This window comes from Chlamydotis macqueenii, chromosome 1 (genome assembly GCF_036417535.1).
Source record: "Chlamydotis macqueenii isolate bChlMac1 chromosome 1, bChlMac1.mat, whole genome shotgun sequence".
Classification (NCBI taxonomy): domain Eukaryota; kingdom Metazoa; phylum Chordata; class Aves; order Otidiformes; family Otididae; genus Chlamydotis; species Chlamydotis macqueenii.
Window position 1 is genome coordinate 36,635,240 of NC_141556.1, and position 19,395 is coordinate 36,654,634.

The following is a 19,395-nucleotide window of genomic DNA, read 5'->3' on the forward strand; positions in this document are numbered from 1 at the left end:
TCACTTAGTAATGGCATCTTTTACCAAATCAGAACAGAACATAAACAAATGTATTTAAAGATTGGCAGGATTTATATCATCTTATTAATTTGGTAATGTATAAAAATACCTGGCTGTTACTGGTATTTGTTTGATAGTTATCAACCAGCATGGTGATTATCATTTTACATTTTTTAGGATTCCCACAGACAGAAGTAGTTCTTCCGTTGTGATAGGTGTTATGGTTTTGTTTAGTTAGTAAAAATACTAACTTTTTCTGCTCAAAGTTTGGCATATGAAAGGTTTTTTTAATTACCATAATGTGATGTTGTCATATTTCTTAAATTGTCTGTTGAGCCAAATTCAGTATTATTTGCTATGTGAAATTGAGGCAAGACACTGAAATGTATTTTTTATTAATATCATAGTTGTACTCAGAGGATTGGTAATCACACACTGGGACTTTCCTTTCACAAACTCAGGCCACATCTCTACTAAAAAATGATGCAGATTGAGGTCCATCTGCTCTGACAGACATATTCCTCAGCAAGGCTCGCATTTGCACAGATAAATCTGTACAAGGAGTATGAAGCATGGTGATATGATTTCGTTCAAAGATTTGTTGGGTGGTAGACACCATCTTTCGCTCAGCACTGAGTGGGTGAGGCTCTGCCATGTTGCCTGAGACAGCATCTTTGCCCCACTTGTTTCACTACAGTAGACAGGACCTTATGTAACTACAAGGATGTAGTCAGTGAGTAATTGGCATGGGATGTGGACATTAATTTTTAGAACTGATGCTGAAGTTATCGCAGTGGCATAGCGGTTTGTCTCGGTGAAGAAGAGGAACATCATGGATCTGTCACAGCAAAAAAATACAAAGTTGTTTTAGAAGAAAAACACAGAAGTGATGAATATGTTAAATTTGTGGGGTTTAGGACTTAAATGTGTAAAAGATCAAGGAGCAATGGTGAAAGTATTTTGCTGCATGTTAGGCAGGTTGAGCCGAAAAAGAATATGGGTAAAATCCTGGCACACAGAGCACAAAATGCAGTTTCCTTTTTGTCCTTAACTGGACTGTGACTTCACCTTGGAACTTAAAAAGCTGTCACTGAAAGTCATGGCTGGGTCAAACGCATGCTCTTATTTATGGCACGCAGCGGGGTGTGTGTCATACTAAAAATGTTTTACTGGCCTCTTAAAGATGTGCCATGCATGGAGAATCATTTTCACAGGATGTAGGGAGGGCATTTTCTCTAGTTATTAATTCCTGAGTCTTATCACAGTGATAGTCATCAACATACAGAAGAGGCCATATCTGATTGATGCACAGATTTCATGGTTTTCCCGCTCATCTTGTTGCTCAGGAGTTCCTGCCCTGTGCTGCCACCAGCATAACTCTCATCTTAACAGCTATGTCACCTGCCAGAGGTTCAGAATAATTTATTTTTTGTTAAGAAAAGACACATCTCCTGATGTTTAATTTATAGAAAAAGCCTTCAGACATTTTCACTTGTCAGCTGTCCACCTGAGATATTAAGAAGGAAGGCTTTTATTGTGGCAGAGCTTAACAAAATGAAATGGTGCTCACCTCTGTGTGGTGGGATGTGTGCCAGCACCATTTCAGGGAGACGTTGGTGGACGGGTGATGCAGTGTCTGTCGTGGAGCAGACATTGCTGCACTGTCTGGAGCTGGTGCCACCCTCAGCCTTGTGGCAGCCGGAACAGGGGCTTAACCTGGCTTCACCCAGCTTATGAGTAAGGAAGCTGATTAAGATCATTAAGTTTTCATTACTATTGTGATCATGACAAACTGATTTATTTTCTGCTGTGTGCTTGCCTTTATACTGTGTTAGAATCATGGAATAGTTAGGGTTGAAAGGGACCTTTAAAGGTCATCTAGTCCAACCCCTCTACAAGGAGCAGGGACATGTCCAACCACATCAGGTTGTCCAGAGCCTCATCCAACCTGGCCTTGAATGTTTCCAGGGATGGGGCATCCACCACCTCTCTGGGCAACCTGTTCCAGTGTTCTACAACCCTCATTGTAAACAATTTTTTCCTAATATCTAATCTGAATCTACCTTCTTCTATTTTAAAACCATTACCCCTCATCCTATTGCAACATCCCTGCTGAAGAGTTTTTCCCTGTCTTTCCTGTAGGTATTGTGTTGTACACTTTGAAGAAACTGTAGAAGAACCTTTCAAAAGCAGATGATGCAGCTACCAAATATTTTGTGCTTAGCGCACAGACTCTACAGTGAGGGCATACATACACAGCTTGTTGAAGTACTGGTGCAGCACCTAATAGTTGACTACTTGTTTCTGCATGATCTCAGCTAAGGCAGAAAGATGTAAAATGTTCTTTGAATTATCACATTACATCTTTCAAGACAATAAACTCTTGGGAGCTGGGCTAACAGGGAGCAGAAAGGGCATATAAAATGGAGGCACTGAAGGAGCAGATTTGCCTTGAATTATTTTCAGAGTAACTGAGAGCTTGCTTTCAATACAGATCTTATTTTCTCACCAGCACTTGCATATTATTCTGAAAAGTCATAGCAATTACGAAAGTCTGAAATCTGTTTTAGGTATTTTTGCCATCTAAATTTAATTAGAGGAGGAGTGAGTTAATAAAAACACTAAAATAATTTGTGTGCTAAAGAGGGGTGAAAAAAGTGGACCTAAATCTGCCATGGTGAGATAATTAAGCAGTGTCAGGCAGGACTCAATGTCCCCAGGGCTTCAGCAGCTCCTGCATGCTCAGAATGCTCTCTCCAAAGTGCGAATGAAAATGGGAAAGGACTGCCACATCTTTCATCTGCCTTACAATTTATTCCTTTTTGCTGCTGCTTACAGGGGAAATTGCTAAAACTCCTATATCAGTGGCTGAATACAGTTGCATGTGGGAAACAAAATATGGTCCGTAAGTTTTCCGTGGCAAGAAAGAGTTTGTTTAACAAGCTTGCCTGAATTTTCATGCAAAGTCAACAATGGTGATCCCACGGTCAGTAAGCCTGTGCACATCCAGCACTGCTTTTACATTTTGCCATCAACTTTGAGACTATCAGCTGCTGCTCCTTTTCTTCTCTATTTTTTGCCATTTGTCGCTGTATTCTGGCAGTTACGTCGCTTGTCTCAGAGGAGCCCTTCCGGGTGACAGCAGTCCACACCACCGTCTAAGGAGCCTGTATGGCCAGTTGGCTATCGCATCTAGTAGCTATGGGGCTTAGGGCTGTGACCCCAGAAATACCCACGGAGGTGGGGCACTGGGCCTGGAAGTGTAGTTGAAATCAGTCCATTTTGGGGAATGCTTACTAAGATACATTTGTATTTGATACTTCTTTGCACTCCGTGGTCATTTTGCATTGGCAGAGGCTTGGCAGTGGTTCACCTTGTATTGCTTGTTTCATTGTACAGGTAATTAGCTCTATAAGCAGTGCCCTGAGCAGTGGGAAGCTTTGTAACTATGTCCTCACGCCTGTTCTGGCTTTAAAACAAAGTAACAAAACACAAATCAAGGAGAAATTATTATACTGAATTTTAAAAAGCAAGTATTATGAGTTCTTCAATAAAATAGTGAATTCACAGGTAGAGAATTTCTGCAGAAATAAGGAAGTTTTTGTTGTTGTTTTTTTTTTTTAAGTTCCAGGTGGCCTGAAATGAAAGTATACAGATATGTGATGTACATAGGGAAAGATAAAACCTGCCAGCAGTTTGTCTCTGAAGAGCAAAGGAATTGACTGTCACCCAGAAAGGTGATACCTTGTAGTTCGATTTGATTTGTAAACCAGATACAGCTTTTCAGGAGCAGTAAAACCAGCCCACCTGTACTGCAGTGGTCTGTTCACTTCAGAACAACTTCTCTGCTGATCCCTGAAGCTCATCCCATTCATAAGGCTGAGTTTGTCTCGCAGTCCCAGTCTCGTGGCACTGGTGTCTGTGTGCCAGGCGACGCCGCTCCCCAGCCTGGCCACCTCCACCCTGCGCGCTGCCGTCTGTGCAAAACGGGCAGCCTCTCCAAAGAGTTCACACGTGCTCCTGCTGAGCCTGGCGAGAACGTAGTGTTTCGCTCGCCAGTGTAAGCTGCTGCTGGGAAATGATCTTTGTTACAGTTGCTGACTTTCGGGAAGGTTTCTGAAGAGATTGAGGCTGATCTGTAATGGCACTGACATGAGTGGGCTGAGCTATACCTGCCTTTCTCTTCCCTGCTCTGACAATACCCATGGAGCGTAACCACAGCAGGAAACACATCTTTTCCCTCTATGGGTTAGTCCTTCCATCTGCCTGCAGAAGTTCTGGTACTCAGACACGGTGACCTGGGAGGGTTGCGTAGCCTGGATGGAAGAGGGAAAGACTACCGGCTTTGATAGCAGTGGGTCTGTTGGATGAGCGTAAGCTTCTTGTAAGTTTAAGTAAAGATAGTAATCCCAGCATGAGTCAAGTTAGTCACAAATCTCTATTGATTTCAGGGAGGTCAGAATTTAGCTTACAAGCCTTGATCTGTTGCTGACATGGATTTTCTGTGAAACGTGAGCTTGACCATCGGTTGATGGTGAAACTGCTTTTAATGCTCTAGAAATGAAGAGGTTCTTTTGTTCCACTTTATGAAGTGGTGTAGCTGAAATAACATTTCCTTAGGTGCTAGTTAAAATGTGGAATTTACAATCTAAGCACAGATCAAGCGTGTAACAAGGGTATAGCATAGAGCACGTACTGGGTGAATTCTCTTTAATAGTTAAGAGACAGTCTGTGTTCTGGAAAGAAAGAATTTTCTATACAGAGAAAATAACCAGAAGGAAGGATACATTTCATCTACCGATTAGAGCAATCACAGCAGTCTATAATAACCAAATTAAATAATAGACTTATAGAAATCTGTGGCCAGGAAGGGGTATGTTTTTTTCTTGTAGAGTGCTCTTGTCAATCCAGCATTCCAGACATTGCTGCAAAGAATTATTCAGAGGAGAGCCATGAGTCATTTTTTTTGTTCTGCTGGCAGGTACCTCACTGGTAAGAAGAGGAGAATGATTTGGGCATGCTGAGTTTGCTTTTAATTTTCTCCTGTGCCCAAAATTTAAGTCTGCAAGGTATCTTTAAGTCTGCTCTTGGTATCTTTAACAAGAATAAAAGGACCCGGATGATCTAAGTCATTTGGAAGCTTCAGAATAAGTTGTCACATAGATCTTGACAGTTTAGATGGCCTAAATGGGTTTTTAGACACCTACTGCATGATCGCCTGTCTACTTGGCAGACAAAGATGCCCACAGACTCCTTGTCTGTCTCTTTCTCTTTTTTTTTTTCCTTTTTTTTTCTCTCCTCTCTAAGGTTACATTTGTAGTGAATGCCACGGTTGGAATAGTTTCTGCTTTGTTTTGTTCCTCAGTGTGTCTGGGGGCTTCTTTGATGTGGATTCTTTGCTCTTCTTTTGTGTGCTGGTGTTTTGCAGAGCTGATTTGCTTGTCTGGAGGTGGGGCAGTTGGATTGCAGGAGAGCATCTGCTGCCACAGCAGGAGCTGGGGACTGGGTCAGGCTGGTGAAAGACCTTGCATCAAATCTTTGAGGCAGAGGAGATGTCTTGCGCTTTGCTCTCTTCTCTTCTGGTTGGCAGTGTTTTGGGAATGAGCTGAGATTTTACTGTCAAACAAAACAAAGTTTCCTCTCCTCTAAGGGGTAGAAGTTTTTGTCCTCAGAGTCCCAGCTCCTGTGACCAGAAGGACAAAGTATGCCGTGCTCAAGTTTTGGTAGGACATGGTGCCCTAACAGCGCTTAGTTAGGGGTGTGGAGGACCAGCTGCCGCAGAAGCAGTGGCACTCAAAATGTGGTGCAGGCAGGCTGCCTGCTGAAACCCAGGGTCGCTTGGCAGTAGCGCTGTGGCAAGAGGTGTCCTGCCAAGTCGTGAGCTGGCATGCTGCCCTCCATTCAGGCTCGGACTGTAGGCAGCCAAGTGACCAGCAGCTGTGGCTGTGAATAGCAGGAGGGAGTTAGTCCAAGAACAACAAGAAGAAAAGCTTCTTCAGCTAGATATACAGGTTTTCTTGGCTCTTCCAGAATGTCTTCGCATTTCAAGGGGAACTGGAAGGTGGAAGGTGCCCTAATGCAGCAGCTCCTTTTGGATCCCCTCCACTGGGATCCCCCAGTTACAGGGTTCTGGGGTCTGTGGCTGCAGTAGATAGGAGTGTGTTTGCTTGAATGTGTATAGAACGAAGTTTGCAGCTGCAAGGAGAGAATCCATTCTTTCTCTGCTCTCTTTTTTCAGCAGGACAACTGAAGCAACCTGTAAACAATTGTCTTCATCCTGCAAATGGCTTCTACGCCATCTTTCCTGCTAATGGCTGCACAAGGACTGTTTTTATCTTTAAACATGCCAAAGTGCTTGAATGAATGAGGTTTGCAGTTTTTAAAAGAGTTGACATATGTCAACAAGGGCTTCAGATTCCTGACCGTTTGTATAGCCCTTCAGATACCAGGTGTGATTCTCACTCCCCATCTATTTCCACAGGCTACTACAGCCTGGAGACGTGTTCTGTCAAACGCAAGCTCAACCACACCCCCAAAAATCCCAAACAAACAAAAAGTGTGAGATGAATTCTCTGGGAAATGGCATGAAGCCAAACAGTAAATTTAGAGCTGCGGTGTCCATTGCAGAAGTTTCACTTTAAGTGGGAACACACATAAAGCTGTATGCTCGACATCCAAAGAGAAACTGGCTGGAGGGCAGAAGAAAGTCCAGAAAAGTCCTGCCCTCAGAAGCTTAAGGGCATCACTGTCTATGCAGCCACACTTCTTACTTGCATGTTGAACACAGGAAAGTGGTTTCCACTAGTCTGTCGTAGAAAGTTAATGTTGTGGGACAGCCTCATGATCTATTTAAAGGCATTTCTGCAGCAGCTTGTGAGATCCTCACGCCAGCATCTCTCATCAGCTGTCAGGCTGGTGGAATTTCCTGGCTTTTGAAGTGCTTGTGGTCCAGGAAAATGGCAGCGAGGACCTGGAAGAGAGCATGAGCCAGACTCCCTGCCGACCACAGAGCTTTCCTCACCATTTGTCATTGAAATACTTAAATAGCTTTCTAGCCGTGGCTCTGAGAAATACAAGCTTGTCCAGCACTAGTACCTTTAGGCTGTGTATCTCAGAGAGGAGTATCAGTGGCTGAGCCAGAGCCCCCACCAAAGGGCTGATGCCTCTCATCATCTTTATCTCCTTGTCTGCTGAGAGGTGGTTTAACGTCCCTGGCAGGTGTGGGAGCGCTGATCCTAGGAGTAACATGGTGTTAAGGACTGTTAACTCTAGGCCCCCCTCAGTGATTCCTGCTGTGGTTTCTCTGCTGACAGCATCCTCGGTGGGCTGGAGCTAAGCACTTTCCTGAAACAAAACCTAAACTGCAGATGTTGGCGTGCTGCATTCAGCTGGACCAAAGCTCTGCCTGTCTCAAGAGAGAAACCAAAATCAGGATCTGATAAAGGCAGAAGATCGGGATGAAACTGGAGAGATCAGTCTCCTGATGCAGCACCCCAGCTTTTAGCTGCAGCCTCAAACATAGTTAAGCTAAGTAACTGAGATGTAGTGACAATCACGTAAGACTCAAGTATCTTCAAGGAGGAACTGCAAGATGGTTAATGCTCCAGTATCTACTTAATTACAAGTGGATGTCGGTCACCAGATGATACCTAGACAGAATTTAAGATCTGAATCTTCTCCTATGGAATATGGTCTGGATATCATAAATGTGAGAATGAGGGATATGTGTGTTGATAGCTCAGTGGGGCAAAATGTGACAAAGTGGTAATGGTTTGGAAACACAAAGTCTAAGACACTGCACATTGTCCTCAGTGCTTTTGATGAGACATTTCTGAGTGTTTTATAACTAATTTATTTTTTTTTTTTTTTGTGCAGGAGATATTTAAGGAAAGATGGGAGGTAATACAGGTTTGTCTGAAGCTACAGAGCAGATAAAGACCTGCAAACATAACTGTGCCTCGTGAGAGTTTGTACTCTCAGATAATTCTGATGAGCTGCTTGCTTTTATAATTGTTCACAGGATGGGGCCCTGGGGCTGTTTGTATTGTCATCCAGTATTACTACTGGATTCATGTGTCTAGGTGGTTTGTATATTGTAATCATGACTTAAATATAAGAAGGCTTGTAGTGCAGCCCAGGGGGTGACCAGGGAGAGGTGTCTGGCTCTGCGGCATCTTCCAAACCTTTCAGCAAACACCAAAAAACGTGCCAGGGCTGCTCTGTGAGCACAAAAGTTAATTCTACATAAGTGGAAATTAAAGGTGGCAAGCTGCATCACTTCTTGGGTTGGCTCGGGTGGGAAGCAGCTCACAGCAGATGTGTAACAGCACCACAAAGCATTCATTAGAGATACTTTGGTCAAGAGTTGGTAATGAGGATTCATGGTGGTCTAGAAAGTCTCTGAGGACTGGCAGGAGTGGGCACAGCCCAGTGCTGTGTGACGGGAGCACTGCAACGTTGCAGGGCAGGGATGCGGACGTCGCAGTGAGGAGTGCTGCATGCAAAGTATTGGTTTGGCAATGGGTTCATTTGATTAATACTGCGTATTGTGGACATTATGAGGTGTCCGGCTTCTGAGGTCAGGAGAAGGTTTCCTGTGGCCTTCTGGGATGTTTGATGGAGCCTGGTGCTTTGGTGTGTGTGGAAGCAAAGGTGACAAGTTTTGTGCCTTGCTGCTGTGTGTCCAGTGTCATTGCTGTGCGTCACATCGCAGTATATCTCACCATGATTGCCTTCAGGTCACCTGCCTATTGGCACTGGCCTGTAACTGGTTGCACATATCTTCTTCAGGGTAGTACGGTGTGTTACTGCAGTGCTATATAAGGCATTATTTGTAATACTGTACGGTGTGCAGAGAGGTAACCTTGATGAGTTTATTTCTGATTATGATTTGGGTGATGTCAGTAGTTCAGCTTCATCTACTCTACCTAATTCTCCAAACAGCTATAATCTTGTCTCCTTTTGTTTGTCATAGTGCACTGACTTAACTTCTTGTCAGGAGAAAATAAATACTTTTTGAAAGGTTAGAGTTATATCTTGAAGGCTGCCACAAACAAAACCTGATTTTATACTTAATGCAATAATTCTAGAGGATGATGTCAATGAGGGCATAATTGAAATAATTTTTAACATGAAAATCTTTAGAAATAAAACTTCACTCAGAGGTTATTGATTTAATTACAGTCACGTTAGCCGCTTCCTTGTTTTGGCAATGCGTGCAAATCTGGGACAAAGGGTGGGGGTTTTTTTTCAGTTTAACGTGAATTCAGGATGTTCAAGCTGTGGTGTAAGTTGGTAGGATTCCTTTTGAACCAGCCCTCGGCCAGAAAACCAGTGAGTACGAATTAAAGCTGCTGGACAGAGAGTGAGAAGGTGTTAATTCATCCAGGGTTTAAACGTGCCTGTCCCTGGCACAAAATAGCCTGGCAATCATTTGACATCAGCCACCCTGCAGAGCGGAGTGGGACAATGTCATTGTCCATTACAGCTGGTATCAGTTCGACTTTGAATTTAAATGTGCCAGCAAAACAGAGTGAAGACAGGCACCCTTCTGTTGCCTGCTGCACCTGTCTCTGTATCTGCGGAGTTTGAGCTCTACTAGTTTTTAACTTGGCACCTTCTCGGCGTATTGGGTGTTTATTTATTTGAATACAGTGCAACAATTTTCCATGCAGCTCTTTGTAGCCCTAGGGAAATCACGTGTGTGGATTGGTTAAAGAAAATAGCGTTGCCTTGGTGTGTTTTTCCATAGCAGTGGATAATGGGTAGTCTGATGTTAGTTAATGGTACTTGGACAGTTGTGATTTTGTGAAGCACTGCTGCTCAAGCTGGCTGGCTGTTATGCCAGTGTATGTTGGGGGCTTTTTGTTAGATTTTTTTTTTTTTTAACATCCACAGCTTTCTCTTATCAGAATGTGAAAATCACAACATTTGCTGATGTGATTTCTTATTCATTGCCATCTCCTCAGCCTGCCAGTATGGCATTACACGTGTTATTAGTAAAAGAATGTAAAAGTGTAGGAGCAGAAGTACGTGAAAGACTGGAAGGAGAACTGCTATGCTGAAGTCTCTTCTGGACATACTGGCATGAGTGGGACTTGCATCTGCCCTTTTTCTCCTCCAACGGGAGGCCAAAGGCTCAGCCTTTTGGAGCCAGCATGTTTTTTCTCCTTGCTGAGATTCAAATGACCAGAAATTGTGGAACTTCCTTCATAAGGCCATAATCCCCCTGTACCCCTAACTTATCACCTTACTCAGAGTTTGGACACCTCCAACCACCATCAGTTTTCAGAGATAATGCTCCAATTTTGTTTTCTAATATACAAATTTGAAGGAAGCCACTACTGTCAATGGAAATCCAGACAGCATCAGAAAGCTAATGCAATTTCTCATATTGTGTCTGTCATCCCTTGTTCTTTGTTTCCTCTGTCTCTATTCAGATATTCCTGTTTCCAAAATCTTTCTCTTTCCTGTTGCTATGGTAAAAGCCTGCCTAAAAAGGAAGAATTATAGCAGCAAGGAACACTGACCTACAAAATAATCAGAACATAGTTGTTCTCTGCTTTTTAAGGAACTGGTAGAAAATCTGTAGTGGGAAAGGGAGACGGCTGAAGTACAGGGAAAATGTACATGGATTTGGATTTAGTCAAAACTCCAGCTTGTAGGCAAAATTGCTGCTTCTGATCAGTGAATCTGTATGACTGGTTTCCCATACACAGGAATTTTCCATGATTCCAATAGTAAAAGTAGTGGATATCCAAAAAAGCAGTCTTGGGTTTTTGTTTCTGTTAATAACCTTCCAGCTCCAATGTGATTTTCTCCTCTATGTCCAAGAATGTCATTGATACAGTGTTGTATTACAGTGGCTCATCCTTGCTGGAGGCGTGGTCCTTTTCCAACAAACTGATTTGAAATGAAATGAAAACCAAACCATGAATTTTTTGGTTCACCTCCCAGACTATAAAAATGGATGATCTCATTAATGATTAACACAGCAGCTGGTAACTCAAAGGAGATCTGGAAGAAAACACTGCAGTATCTCCCTCCTCCAGTAAATATATTGGCTTAACAATTTTTGTGTGCTCATCCTACCTTATTTCAGTATTTGAATCCCAGCAGAGTGGACCTCTGCCTTCATATCTGGTTTAAGATCAGTAAGGATGCGTTAGTTCCTAGTTGGATGAGATTATTTTTTGCAGTGTTGTTACCATTTACTGATTTGCAGTTCCCTGTGATGTTAGCGGTGGTTTTCAGAGTGCTTTTCTATTTTGAACCAGTGAGGCGTCTAGGATTTCCAACATCTTCTTACCCACAGCATGGTTACATCATTAGGAATCAAGTAAAAGTTTACAAGAATTTTACATTTACATGGACATTGCTTCCGGCATATTATTTTGCTATCAGTAAGTTCTAGTTATGACATTAAGCTGTTTAAAAATATATACATATTATGGTTGCAAAATGTTTACTCCTGTGTTTTCTCCACAATGTTGGATTAAAGTGTGCCTGGGCAGCTGGCAAAACTCTAATGAACTAGTCTCTCAAAAGAACCAGAGGGATGTTTTTAGATTAAGTGTTCCCAGAATGTGATTAACTGCTTAGCACTTAAGAAATAAAAGTGCTTAAAAAAAGACCAACCCCAAAACTGAAAGAGAAATCCTACTGCATAGCAATTGTGCATGGCAAACGGCACATGATACAGCGGTAAGAAATCTGGAGGCTTTCACTGCGGGCATATATTCTCTTATAAATTGACTGATTTTGTTTTATGTTAATAAATATACCTCAGTCTCTGGAACCTTTTGCAATTTCAAATAGCTGTCTCCAAATATAGGTATGCTTTTTCCTCTATAGTCACTGTAAAATATTGGTGAATGCATGTATAGTATACCAGTTCCCTCCCTGGCAGAGATGGGGCAGATGCAGAAGCTCATTTATGCACAGTTATGGTGGATAATGCCTCCAGAGCTTATCCCAAGGTTGTTTCCGTGGTGTACGTGATGATACCAACCAGCATGGTCCGCCTGGCAGCCACAGGCTGATCCCAGCCCAAAGAGTGCTCATTTAGCCTTTAGCCTGCTGTTTTTCAGGGCAGCAGAAGGAGCTGCTGCTTGAATGGTTCCACAGCACCTCCTGCAAGGAGATCACTCTGAGACAGATGTTGTGCTCATGCCAGGAAGAGGATGGGAGAGGAAGGGGGAGGCAGGTCTTCTGCTCACGTGAACCCAGCAGAGTCCTGAGCCCTTGCCTATTGCTGTTTGTGAGAGAGACAGTGGGTAGGAGGATGCTGCGGCCTGGGACATAAGCATGTGGTGGCAGAAGTGAGAGCTGTCACTGCTGCGTCCCACCACAGGACCTGAAATCCAGATCCAGCTGGTGTGGCTGCAGAGGCTGAAGTACAGTGGTGTGTTTGTAATTTTGGTTGGTAACACCCAATTCTCATTTGCTTTCACTGACCTGAGTGGCTATGTGCTTCTTTCATTAGAGATCCGAGCTCAACTCGTCGAGCAGCAGAAATGCCTGGAGCAGCAGACTGAAATGAGAGTGCAGCTTCTTCAGGATCTGCAGGATTTCTTCCGCAAGAAATCAGAAATAGAGATGGAGTATTCTCGAAACTTGGAGAAATTGGCAGAGAGGTTCATGGCAAAAACAAGAAGTACAAAGGACCACCAGCAGTACAAGTAAGAGAGATTTCCTTCCCCCTCATCTGCATGTTAGCCATCGCTGGAGTGCTGTGCCATGCTTTGCTTCTGCTGATTTTGAGTACTGCTCAGTTGATCCCGAGTTCAAAGACCCATTTAAAATTCCCACCCCTATTTAGCAGCGTAGCCGTTCTCATTGCAATTGAAGGTAGCCAGGTGCCTAAATACTGTTTTGTTGATTTGGCCCTCTGCAATTATTCATGTAAGCTTCTGACAAGTGGTTTCAGTTTCTTAAAAGGTAGGCTGCACACATATTATCCCTAACCTACCATATGGTATTTAAACCGCCCAAAATACAGCCGGTATCTAGAAGAGATGCAGAGCCCCAAAAGGGCTTGAAAGCTCTGTGCTGGTTTGTTGCAGTGGAGTTGATAGGATTTGAAAGTATGTAAACAAACGTCAGTCACATTACAAAAAGTGAAAGATTGGCATTTTGGCAAAAAAAAAGGCATTAAGAAAGAAAACTACTTTGATTTGTTGTTGCATGTGGACTTATGCTGCCCCTTGACCCCTCCTGTTCCTGGAAATGAAGATGATGTGAATGTTATGCCTTGCTTACAATTTAGTGTACCCCCTTCATGGGGATAACTTGTGTGCAAAACAAAAGTAGTCAGGTAGTATCTGGCAAAACGTGTACTTCTGAAGTGTTTCACATGCATTACTTGTTGGCATAGTCTTGTCTGGTTATTTTCCTGACTTGGTCTGATTAATGAACACATTTGTCTGGCCCTGTTATGCTTAGGGTATAAGCAGATATTTTGTGCTGGGTCCTGCACTTGGGTCACAACGACTCCATGCAACGCTGCAGGCTTGGGCAAGAGTGGCTGGAAAGCTGCCTGGTGGAAAAGGACCTGGCGGTGCTGATCAACAGCTGGCTGAATATGAGCCAGCAGTGTGCCCAGGTGGCCAAGAAGGCCAACAGCATCCTGGCTTGTATCAGGAACAGTGTGGCCAGCAGGACTAGGGAAATGATTGTCCCTTTGTAGTCAGCACTGGTGAGGCCACACCTTGAATACTGTGTTCAGTTTTGGGCCCCTCAGTACGAGAAAGATGTTGAGTTGCTGGAGTGCATCCAGAGAAGGGCAAGGAAGCTGGTGAAGGATCTAGAGCACAAGTGTTATGAGGAGAGGCTGAGGGAACTGGGATTGTTTAGCCTGGAGAAAAGGAAGCTGAGGGGAGACCGTATTGCTCTCTACAACTACCTGAAAGGAGGTTATAGCAAGATGGGTGTTGATCTCTTCTCCCAAGTAACTAGCAATAGGACGAGAGGAAATGGCCTCAAGTTGTGGCAGGGGAGATTTAAATTGGATATTAGGAAAAATGTCTTCACCGAAAGGGTTGTCAAGCGTTAGAACAGACTGCCCGGGGAAGTCATTGAGTCACCATCCCTGGAGGTATTTAAAAGATGTGTAGATGTGGCGCTTAGGAGCATGGTTTGGTGGTGGACTTGGCAGTGTTAGGTTAACAGTTGGACTCAATGACCTTAAAGGTATTTACCAACTAAAATGATTCTGTGATTTGTGTTTGTAAAACTGAAATGTAAGTACCTTTTTCCACTGTCCAGTCAGTGCTGTGCTAGAGATACACAGACAGAGCTTTTGTTTCAGGAGAAAAGTATTTTCCAAACACAGCTGGCAAAGGAGAGGTTAATCCAAATACGACTTGCACAGTTCAAAGTGCAAACAAATATTTCTTAAAATATGCAAATATATATATATGCAAATTATATATGCAAACATATGTTTCTTAAAATTCAGTTAAGTTAATTCCCTGAAATAACCAATGTGTGCATATGTCACCACTTCAGAGAGCACCCTGTCTTCCGTTCAGCTTGTGGCAAAATCTTTTTGCCTTGCACATACAAACATCTTTCCTCATTCTTAAACATGTGTTAAATCCAGACAGGCAGATGTGCATGGGGGTTATGACCGCAGTCCTGCCTTCAGCTTTGTTACGCAATTCTCTGATTGCTTTGAGAAGAGGTTGCAGCAAAAGTCACTTTTAACTGGTGGTCCCCCATGCTGTTCCCATCATTCCCCCAGAACAGGCAGAAAGGTCTGTAGGATTGGTTTTGGGTCATGCAGAAACAGTGAGGACCAAGTAATATCAGCATGGTGCTTCAGGGGTGCTCATTTTAGCTGGTCTGGCTGATAAAACCCTGAAGCTGCTTGCTGTGAGTAACACTGTTAAGATGTCCATTTCAAACAAAATGGGGAAGTTTCCTTAACTCACGTCTGATTCATAGCAAAGCAAAGCACTGATGATTAAGTAAAGGCTTTTGTCTGTTAATCATTCATTGTTGCATTGATTCTGGCAGTGAAACTAAAGGTAGATGATTAGATGAGGAATTAAAGAACATATTTCTAACAGTGAGAATAGTTAATTATTAGAACAATTTACCAAGAGTTGAAGGAGTTTCTCCCTCTATTCATCACCACCTCTGGCTGTCTTATCTTCATGTGATCCCTTTGACTATAGGAGAATCCCTGACAATAGGAAAAAAAAAAAAAAAGAAAAAGAGCAGCAAGTTTCTAGAGCCCTTAGTTGCAAGGAAAACTTGACATTAAAATTTCAACAAAATCCTAAAGCAGATTTTATAAATAGATTTTTGTTGTCTGTGAAACAGTTGTTAAGCTACATGTATTTTTATTTTGCTTTGTGTAAAAGAAATGAGAAGTCATCTGGGATTTCACTTTTTGCAAGGTTAAAAACTTGGAGTGGGCCTACAATGCAAGAAGTCTGTCAAGGAAATTCAGAACAGGACCACTGCAGAAAAAGCCCAATCCTGCTGTTTGTCTTGTATCTGAACCATCTAGGAGTGGCAGTAGCAGTGTAGTGTATTTGAGTGCTGTGAATTTATGAATGCTGATCACAGAATATGTGTGCTTGTGACATTGCCTTCTACTTTTATAGCAGTTACACAAATCCATCACAGTGAAACAGCTACACCTGCAATTTCGCTCATGAAGGATTTGGGATGCTCTTGCAGTGCTTGTTTATTTCTAATATCAGAAATTAATTACTGTTACTCTTTCAGCAGTGACCTTTATTGATTCTGAATATTTACATGTGCTCCATCTGTAGGCAACAGTAAGCTTTGTGGCAAGATTTTTTTTATACTCTCAGGTGGCTTGCAGTGTTCTGAATTTTACACTTTTTTGACATTTTTGTATCCATGCCTCATGGGATTTGTAGAATGTGTCTTAAAAGAATGATTTGAAGCTTGCCTAACCCAAGTTATTCCAAGAACGAACTGACTGTTCGAAGCAGCCGTTTTTACATAACCAGTTACAACTGTACGTGTCAGGGAGATGTTTGTGTTAATAATGTAACTTTTTTTTCTATGCATAATGCATATGTGTATCTCCTCCTTAGGAAAGACCAGAACCTCTTGTCACCAGTGAATTGCTGGTACTTACTCCTGAACCAAGTGAGAAGAGAAAGCAAAGACCATGCAACGTTGAGTGATATCTACCTGAACAACGTGATCATGCGGTTCATGCAGATAAGCGAAGACTCCACCAGAATGTTCAAGAAGGTAGTGCCTCTCCTGCAGTCCTCCAGTTGGCTTTTAAGATGCACGAGGGAGGCAAAAGTGTCCTAATAGGTGGCATTTAAGGAGAAGATTCAGCACACAGCATAAAATGTGTTTTAGCACATGTATAAATTCTTCATGACTGTTCTTGCAGAGCACATCCTTAGTGCTGGAATGCCTGGGAACCTGCTGTATATGCTGGTGACCTTAAGAGCTGAATCGCAAATATCCAAAAGGCAGGGGAAAGGGCCTGTTCTTCTCTCAAAAGCACGCTTGTCTACTCATGCAGAAAGGAAACAGTTTTCGCTTAGGACTCTCAAAATAGTAATACTGTATTAATTAATTATTTGTAAAAACAGTATTTCATTGAAACTCTGTCATGAGAGGAACGAATTCAAGCCAAAGTAAGGATATACCGTGTAGTGCCTTGGCATAAAGATGGTAGTGTATGCTGTAGTTCTCCTAAAAGTGTTTCCTTTCCTTCCCAGTATTAAATATGAACATACACTTTTGATAACATAACTACTTCTATTAGATCATTCAAGCATTGTCTATGTACATGTTTGTGCTTGTACATGCCCATTATGGGTTTTCATAACACATACAATGTGTAAATCCCTCTTGTGCTAAGCAAGCACTCTAGACAGCTTTAGTTTGAGATCTATGCAATGTGTTCGCAGTCATTGTTTTTATAATGTTCCGAAGTAAAAATAGATTATAAATGCACATCCGTCAGGCACAGTGGGATACTGCTAGACAAGCGTCATACAAAAAATAGTTCAAAAAGAATAAAGGTTAAAGAATGTAAAGTGTGTGACTCAATGATGGCAAGAGTACCAGATTAATATTTTCAAAATGGGGAGCTGATTTCACATACATCTGACCACAATCCTAGGTAGATAGCAGTAGAGTGGGGAGAAGAATCATTTAGGGCACACATAGGTTGTACTTGGAGGAAAAAAGTAAAAACATGAATCAGATTTATTGGTGTGCATTAAAACCTGTAACAGTAATAGAGATGAAATTTATGATTCCTCAATCAGTAATGGTCCGTTCACATAATATGTCTGATGCATAGAACTGTAGTTCCCAAACCACTAAACTTACTATTACCGAAGATTATTACAGAAATTGAAAAGATAATGAGAAAAGCAATTTGAACATGCTGCAGTACTATGTGGAGATACCTCCGACTTGCTTGGACTAGTAGAAATTTTTTGGTATTGAATCTGGAATACTTTTTCAGTTCTTTATGTCATATCTTAGAAATCTCTTCTTCACTAGGTGTGCGTTATCAGACTAGCCTGTTTGTTTTCAGTTCTTTAGCACTGGAAATCTTGCTTTTCCTTCCCTTCTCTGCAGATGGACTGTACAAAAATATCTAGATAAAGTTTTCCGTGGAGAAGTGTGTGTCCTTCTTCATTCACTCGTAACTTATTAATGGAGATTGCTGCAGCTTACCTGTCTGAAGGAGGAAAATCTGTGGATGTTTTCAGAGCATTAACAGGAGGCATATTTCCAGTCTTCCTCACTGACCCATCTCTTTCCTCCATATTGTGCCCAGGAACATGCAGCATTTTAAATTTTCTTTTTCTAGCGTAGCTTCTTGAAGAAGAGCAAGCATCTGCTCTTGCTTTTTTTTATTCCTAACTTTGATCTTCTGCAGGGGAAAGAAGAGAAAGGAAACTGAGGGAGTCCTCCTGTGCATAACCTGGAGCTCACATTAGTGGAGCCTAGATCCTCAGCAGCTTCATCCTACCTTTCATCAGGGTTTGCCAGCTGACAGTCAGTGTGATAGTGTCACATCAAACGGCTGTTAGCTGAGGTGATTATGAAGCTCCAGTTTATCTTCTGTGAAAAGGGAAGAGAGTTATAAAATGAAATGAACAACATTAGACAGAGAGAAAACCAAGACCTGTGCAGCAGGTGAAGCTGATAGCAAATTGTCTTGCCTTAGTGATGAAGAACTTAAGCTGTCTACATCTATCTTTGGTCCAAATGGGCAGCTTCAACCATAATGGTCTTTAAAGGTCTCTTCCAACCCAAACCATTCTATGATTCTGCGATAATTTTTGTCAGATGTGAATGAGCAGTCTTCCTTAAGGTACGTCACATACTGTCTCAGAACTGCTTAATGGATGTCCATCAGGCAACAGAAAGAGATGAGGTGTAAAAACGCATGTGTCCTGTTCTACAGTCCCCCTTGCAGGAAAGAGGTCACAGAAGCAAAGAGAAGGTGCACTTGGAATGAGAAAGGTGATATCCAACACTCTTCCTCCAGTGAAACTCTTATCTCCCTAAAGAAAATGGCATGGAATTTGTGGGAGAACTGTAAGCATCAAATAGAAAATTTAACCAATTTCTGTCACTTTCTGTAGTTTACTTTTGAAAAAGACTGGATTTGGAATAAAATTCTATTGGAGAAAAGTGTGATCAGTCTCAATGGATGTCATCCCTATGAAAGCATATGGGATTTGTTCCCTGTTCACAGATTTCAGAGTAGAGACAAACCATATCCTGCAGATAGTTCTACACTGGAGTATGATTATACTATTCTGTGAAATATGTACTCTCTCTCTTATAAGTAATAAATGTAAATAATAAGAACAGTAGTAATATGAAGATTTCAAAAAATAAAGGCTAACGAGTGCATGCTTAGTATCTTCCTGTAGTCCATGGTCAAAACAAGGAATTACGTCCATCTAACGATCTGTACTCCATTGGCTCTCACAGCATGGCACATAGGAGCACTTAATGTTTTTCTAAGTAATTTCCAAATAACAGCTCATCAAGCTTTTATATATTCAATAATTAGATAATTTAATTAGGTTTTTTTAACATAATAGGGTTATGCATCACTATTATCATCTTATTTTAGTTCTCCCTTAGTCTTGCAGCAGCAGCTTCTGCGTCTTTGGAGGTGCTTTAGCTCCAATTCCAAGTCTGGCAAGTAATTATACCAAGTTTGTGATCAGAGCAGATCTCCATCGTTCTGCTCTGAACCCCCAGTCTGCCTGTTGCAGAAACGGAAAATGTCTCAGAGTGGATTGCCCCATTGCTCACAAGCAACATACAAGGAGGCAACAGCAAAGTCACTCTGAGCTTCTTGGCTCTTTCTGCTCCTTCTTTTCTCCCCCTCTCTCCTGCCTAGAGGATGAG

General features: G+C 42.1%; 1 protein-coding gene across 2 annotated transcripts in view; it reads left to right on the forward strand.

Annotated features, from left to right (window-relative positions):
- The window catches only part of SRGAP1 (SLIT-ROBO Rho GTPase activating protein 1), a 142,574-nt gene that overhangs the window by 60,129 nt on the left and 63,050 nt on the right, over positions 1-19,395 (forward strand). For both annotated transcript variants that reach the window (XM_086748656.1, XM_086748649.1), the window contains exons 2-3: positions 12,485-12,680; positions 16,077-16,239. In XM_086748656.1, coding sequence (XP_086604782.1) covers positions 12,485-12,680; positions 16,077-16,239 — 359 coding nt within the window. The remainder of the gene's footprint in view (positions 1-12,484; positions 12,681-16,076; positions 16,240-19,395) is intronic.